General features: G+C 41.4%; 1 protein-coding gene across 1 annotated transcript; it reads left to right on the forward strand.

Moving 5' to 3' along the window:
• Nucleotides 1-1,877: 1,877 nt before the first annotated feature.
• Nucleotides 1,878-3,311, forward strand: LOC307262987 (somatostatin receptor 3; the record flags this gene model as incomplete). The annotated part of the gene is made up of 1 exon (XM_080044006.1): nt 1,878-3,311. The coding sequence occupies one exon, from the start codon at nt 1,878-1,880 to the stop codon at nt 3,309-3,311; it is 1,434 nt and encodes a 477-aa protein (XP_079900132.1).
• Between the last annotated feature and the right edge of the window lie 4,166 nt (nt 3,312-7,477).

Raw genomic sequence — 7,477 nt, forward strand, 5'->3', positions numbered from 1 at the left:
ATTCAGGGGACAATAACCTTTCAGTCGTTTTGTTTGATAAACTGTATCAACGGGATCAGGCCACATCTGGGGTTTTTCTCACTGATTTTTTCTGAAAGTGACAACAAAGAACCATTATAATGAAAGGGATGTTCAGAAAATATAACAGACTTTCCCTTTGAAATTGAGCTCTTGTGATGATTTTTATGGTGATATGACATTTCAAATTCTATGGTTCAGCTGTGTAGTTTATGAAGAGTGAAATTAAATGGCATGTGCTTTTATTGGAGTCACTTGAATCTCTGTACACACTAACAAATATAGTGTTACTCTTTGGTTTATGGTCCATCCATCTATCCATCCATCCATCCATCCATCCATCCATCCATCTTTACCGCAGTCTTGAACTTTCTGGTTTATTCACAAATGTTCAATGTTGTCCTCAAAGTGCATAATGAATTAAACTTAATCCAATTTTTTTCACTCCCACGAGAGATAACTGTTACCTTGTCCTTTATACTCAGACGTAGCGCTGTAGGACTTAACCTTATTACGTAAACTCTGTAAGAAATATCTGTGCTCTGCTAAAAGCTGAATTTCCCCCACTGGGACAAAAAATAGACTGAAATGAACTGAATACAAAATACAGCCAAGGTTGAAAATCTGAATCTGACACACCGGGGACCCTTATTAATGTTGAAAAACCCCCCAAAAAAGTGAATTTTGCATAATAGGGTGACCTTTGTGAATGCTAGCGTGGCTAATATCAGCCTGAATAAGGAAGGTTTCTTCTTTGCAAACTAAGTGAAATTGACTGGGTGTGCCCATGGATGAGTGTACCAGCTGTTATATTTCTTATAAGATATGTACCAAGCTTGGGGGCGCCCTTAACTCAGTTGGTAGGGCGTCCCCCCCATGGGCCTCGGCCAGCAGCGGACCCGGGTTCGATTCCAGCCCGCGGTCGTCCTCTGCATGTCACTCCCCTCTCTGCCCCATTTCAACTCTGTCTGTACACTTTCAATAAAGCATAAAAATACCCCCAAAAAAATATATGTACCAAGCTCGAGTCCCCTGAAACTGCACGATCTCACCTATAATAAGTGTGCACCAGCCGACGCTCCTCTGCCTCTGTGTTCCCACTTCACTTTAAAGTAGCATCTGCTTGGTTGCTAATGAAATGTCAATTATCGGCATTGCACTTGTGTGAGAAAACACTGCCTGCTCTATCAATAGGGCTAAATATAGCCGCTGATGTCAAATCAATCCACCTGCAAACAACCATCTTCAAAAGGCTTTCATTGTGTCACATCCACCTCCAAGCCAGCTGCTATCAGTCATTTTATATTGTATCCTGTGTTTTTTTTTGCTTTTTGTCTCTTGCCACATGTCCTCTTGAGTGTTATCTCTGATGGCTTCCTGTGTATTTCATTGTGAGCACGTTGGTGGTGACGGGCATTGGACATCCACAGTATCTTTATGTCTGCACTTACAAGCATCTGAAACATTTGGTAAACATTAGAAAAATAAATTGGATTTGCTGTCAAAGCGTTGAGGGTCTAATGTGAAAAATGGCTGTTTGCAGTAATGTTGTATTTCTTCTTGCTTGTCGGCTTTGTGCATATTAGACTATGAATTCTAGAAAAAGCAATATTCTTATTAACAATTTTGTTTTGCAAGAAAGAAACGTCCTCCTTATGTTCCTCGAAAACAACCATGTTAATACTTATTTCATTTTCCCACTCCTCGGATCGGAAGCAAATGAAGACAAATGTAATTTATTCGGTCAGATAACTATTTCATTTTCTCTCTTCAACAGAGCAGATGGGCGGCAGAAGGACATAGCAGCAGAAGAACTAGACCACATACTAGGGTGACGTCTCTCTTCCCGGGGTCCGGAGATGGCGGATGAGACGTGGGAGAACGGCAGCTTTGCCACCAACCCTTTGCCTGGACTCCCAGTGTATCTGCTCATGTTCAACGACAGCGATTTCAACGAGACGCTGTTCAACTCCACCAACTCCACCATCCCGGAGGTCGCCGAAGGCCTCAGCGTGGCAGGGGTCCTCATCCCACTCATATACATAATCGTTTGCGTCATCGGATTGGGTGGAAACACTCTGGTGATCCACATTGTCCTGCACTATTCCAAAACAGAGTCAGTGACCAACATCTACATCCTGAACTTGGCGATCGCCGATGAGCTCTTCATGCTCGGCTTGCCTTTTCTCGCCGTCCAGAACACCCTCCAAACATGGCCGTTTGGTTCTTTCATGTGCCGGCTAGTCATGACTGTCGACTCTATAAATCAATTCACCAGCATCTTCTGCCTTACTGTGATGAGCATCGATCGCTATCTCGCTGTGGTCCACCCCATTCGCTCTTCAAGATGGCGGCGCCCTCAAATGGCCAAGTTGGTGAACGGCACTATCTGGGCGCTGTCGTTTCTAGTCGTTCTACCCGTGGTCGTCTTTGCCAACATCCAGAAAGCGGGCGGCACCTGTAACATCGCCTGGCCGCAGCCGGCTAACATCTGGCGGGCGGCTTTCATAATCTACACCTCCACGGTTGGATTCTTCTGCCCTCTTCTCATCATATGCCTCTGCTATCTGCTAATCGTTTTCAAGGTCCGCAGCTCGGGTAAGAAAGTCCACGCCACTTCCACCAAGCGCAGAAAGTCAGAGAGAAAAGTGACGCGCATGGTCGTGATTGTCGTTGCCGTCTTTGTCTTCTGCTGGCTTCCATTCTACGCCCTCAACATCCTAAACCTGCTAGTGTCCTTGCCCCCAGAATACCAGGGTCTGTACTATTTTGTGGTAGTTCTCGGATACGCTAACAGCTGCGCCAACCCAATCGTGTACGGCTTCTTGTCAGATAACTTCAAGAGGGGTTTTCGGAAAGCCTTGTGTAGGTCCACGAGGAAAGTAGAAAACCACGAGCCTATGGAACGCCAGCAGCGGCGTGAGGAAGCCAGGAATGCGCTCATGCCCAGGGAGAGTCTGCGACGGGCGTTTCGGGACGAAGATGACGATGACGAGGAAGACGTTTCGGAAATGACTGAGATCTACAGAATCGCCCAAAATGGCAACAGCAGCTTCCAGCCACAGAGCTCTCAGCCGCTGCTCTCGGGCAATGGAGCTACTCCAGGGGCAACCGAGACGCCGTCGTCCCCAGACAAGAAGGACAAAGCTGGGGACATGAAAGGGAAAGATCCAGTGAATGGCTCCACGCTGACTGTGCCACTCATCCTCAATGGGAACAAGAACGGCAGCATTAAAACTCTGCCAGAGGAAAGCACTGAACAGAGCACCTCATTGGAGATCAGTTACTTATAGTGTGAAATAAAACCGATATAGCCCCGTTCACACATGTGCTGCGACTCTGAAATGATCCGGTGTTTACACTGGTGAGCTGTAAGTGTGTAGTATGAAAACAAATGTCCGAGGCTGAAGGAGCAAAGTACTTTTAGGCAATGAAATGACAAAAATGTCTGCAAACTGAAAGGATGTAGAAATCCACGTCCTTCTGGTGGTTTGAGCCAACGAGGAAAACATCGCACAAGTCCGGATGCCGCCCCTCTCCCAAATTACCCGGAGTATTTTTCATACCACATGAACAATCTACTGCTGTGTGCAGCATATTGAAAGGTAGATCCGGACATTTTTCAGGTCGGTTAGATTCTCTAAACATTTTCCGGAGACTTTGGGTGAGGGGCTTATGTTACTGTGAAGTGATCTCAGTATTACAACACAGGGAAGAGCCTGATTCTAATCCACAACACTGAATTGTTGGTAATGGAGCTAAAAGCCCATTCAAAAAATACATAAACACTTTACTCACCTTTTTTTTTTTTTTTTTATGAATGGACTTTAAATTGTTATGAGCATTTGAAGGACTTCTATCAACATACTCAATGTATGACTGTTTATTTCATTTCATTTAACTTTTATTTATCCTCGAGAGACCAATTGAGGGGTGACCCTCATTTTCAATGACGTCGAGTTAAATTGTTATTGTTATATTGTGTACATATGCATGCCTGAATGTACAAAGCTGTGCCTTTATTAACTATAATATACATTATGTACCCTGTTGATTGTTGTAATTTTAGATGTTTTATTCCACAATGTGACAATCATTTGCAGCCATCTGCACATTAGCTGAAATGCTACTTTGATGGCATGGCCTGAAACCCCATGTCAAATTAATTGTGTGTACATGCTACTTGCCGCTAATGTTTTAATGGTAAATGTTATCACTGCCGGGATGTTCTTGTATTGTTACGGGAGGTGGTCGGGTGGATGGTTGGTGTACAAATTGTTTTACATAGCGGGCGTGTCCCAAAACCTCTGTGGTTGAGGTTTAATGAAACATTGTAGTATTAATACATGTTAATATGTTAATATTATTGCTTCTTGTCACTTTTGATGTTTTCTGCATTAAACAAAAACTAGGATCTCACCTTAGCCTCCCCCAAGTGCTACCAGTAGCCAAACCTAATCATAATTTCACTCTGAGGCTCAGTCGATGTGACCTAACTTTGAACACTACAAAATTTCAACCGGATGTAGTAGCGCATCCAGGTATTTTAAGGATACTGCATTTGGCATCTAGTATTGGGACATCCTAAAACTTTTCGTACCAAACTAAATAGCAGGGAAGAATGTGTACTGGAAAGCACCTGTAGTCAATACACTCTGATCTTAAACTCAAGATCCTCCATATCCACGAGGATTAATATTAATATGATTTCAGGTGTTTTATATACCGCGGAGAGAGACTGACAATCTGCTTGTGACATTTCACTAATACCTCAGAGAAAAAGCACGAATGCCACAAATTCTCTTCAATTATTCATAGTGCTTACATATGTATTTTTCACACAATTTGTTCTTGCAGGAGGCGAAGTGTCAAAAATGTTATTGGGGGCGCCTTTAGCTCAGTTGGTAAGGCGTCCCCCTCCCGGGCCGGGCCCAGCAGCAGACCCGGGTTCGATTCCCGCGGTCGTTCTCTGCATGTCACTCCCCTCTCTGCCCCATTTCACCTCTGTCTCTCTGCACTGACAATAAAGCATAAAAATGCCCAAAAAATATCTTTAAAAAAAAAAATGTATTCAGCCGGTATTGCTTTTCCTTTCAAACTCATTGGCTGTTGCATATTAGACTTATGATAACATTATCTTGAATTCGACAGAGTTTCATGCCTTTTCATAATGCATGAGATGTTGAGCTTTTATGTGGTTTTCTATGGCTTACATTCAGGGCCTGATTTTGGCTTTACTTTTGCCATTCCTCTGAGCAGCTGATACTGTGACCCTGGTACGCTGGTGAAGGATTTTTTTTTGTGTTTTGGCAAAAATACACCAGCGATTTGTGAGAGAAAAAACCTTGATCTCCGGACAGAAGCTCGGAATTCATAAATGCATCTCGTTGAACTTGAAAACTGGCCCCGTGCTGCCTGCTGCTTGTAGATAAAGATGAAATGAAAAACCACTAAATGGAACAAATATTGCTTTAGTCGTTTCTGTTGATTTTTCATCCTGTTTGGTGTTGTATCATTTTGCATTAGTTCAACATACAGCCCCGAAAAAAATTAAGAGACCAGTCTGGATTTTTCTTAAATCTTTATCTCTACATTACTTATTGAAAATGCTCTAAATAACAATATTTTTATTGTGAATTTGGTAGAAATGTTGTCAGTAGTTTATATTATAAAATCAAAATGTTAATTTTACTCAAACATGTGCCTCTAAAGAGTAAAACAAGAGACACTGAAAATTTGGAGTGGTCTCTTAATTTTTTTGAGCTGTAGATTATGGTTGTTTTAGTGTGAAGCTAAATTATTTATATATATTCTGCATAAGTATGACACTCAAGAAATAAAAGTGAATCATTAACCCTTTTGTTGTCAGAAAAGACATACGCTTAATATGTGGGATATATTTCAGTTATTATGTTGGAGTATGAATTGCACAGTTTTGGGGTGGTGTCCATATTTAGTACGAGTGCGTTTGCTGTTTTAGAGATTGAAACTGAGACACATGACTGATATCACAGTAATCACATGATCACGAATGAATGTCCTAAATGGATGTTACTTGAGTCAGAATCAGTTTGAGCTGAAGACTTACATTTTCTCTTATAAGTCAGACAACTTTCAAATTTGTGTTGTCCGACGATGCATCATGTGACTAAATCAGATTAATACTGGTATGGCATCAGAGGAAAAATGTGACTGTTTCATAAGCATTTAAAAGTCCCTCTTTGTCAATTTAACAAAGAAGATAAAATGAGACCAGGCCTAAACAATTTGATTAAAAACAAATCAAAATCAATCACATAAACGGGACCTTATAGTGTCGTACCAAAAGGTCTGAGTACTCAATACTTAAGTGGGGGAGAAGGTGCCATTACTCCCCTTATTAACAAATGAGTGCCAACGTAGTGGCACTCATTACCCCTGGTAACGTAGTTTTTTTCTGTATAAAGGCCGACTTCACCAATTGGAATATGAAGGTGTATTGAACTCGGATATCCTATTTAGTATAAATGTGCAAAAAATAAATAAATCGGATCATCCTAGCCTGAGAAAAGGCAGAAAGAGTGTTTTATGGTCACACTGTCTAACACTATAGTTTCCTTCTTGTGACATCACAGTAAGGGTTAGGATTAACAGGACAGCAAGGGAAGACTGAGGGAAGAAAAACCTCATTCATTATATTATAATAGTGATTTCATAATGATAGAACGCCGGTTCCGTATGGGTGAAGTATTCCTTTAATGACAAAAGGCTCGTAATTATATACAATATATATAATTATATACTGGAACCTGATATTGAGAGGGCAGAGTAGAGTACTGGCAGCCTGTGACAAATGCCGGTACGCAAGAAAAAAATAAGGTACTTGAAAGCGTAAAATGTGGAAGTGCAGAGTATACCAGCCCACTTTGAACACTGAGTACTGATATACACACCTATGGAATGTTCTCCAGCCAATCAGAATAGAGTATTCAAACAGACTATAGTATAACATGTGAATAAACTCTCCACCACTGAAGAAAATCTGCAGTTATTTTGAAGTAACAGCCAATAAGGCGACGTCTCTATATCATTCATCAAAAACTGTCGTGACTTATTTAGGTGTCATGAAAATAAATCACGCTTCGTTTGGGATTGTGGCTTTTCGATACACGCTCGCCCCTTTGGTTCCAAAACTAAAAGCTCGAGATCGTCCGTCAGTTTGCAGTATTTATTTAACAAAAACAAACGCTAACATGGATCATCAAGATAAACTTTTCCCTCTAAATTAAACCAAAAGAGCTGTCACTGAGTGGTCAAAAAACTGTGCCGCTTCATCTTGCATATTAAACAATTAATCGAATATAATATTAAACCAAAAATGGCTCTAAAAAAAACTCACTCACTCATTCATAAATGTATGCACCACCCACTATCAGTAGCAACGTTATATTTAGCAGGCGGGGGGAAGACAGAGAAACAG

This window comes from Ammodytes marinus, assembly GCF_949987685.1.
Source record: "Ammodytes marinus genome assembly, chromosome: 16".
NCBI classification, from domain to species: domain Eukaryota; kingdom Metazoa; phylum Chordata; class Actinopteri; order Uranoscopiformes; family Ammodytidae; genus Ammodytes; species Ammodytes marinus.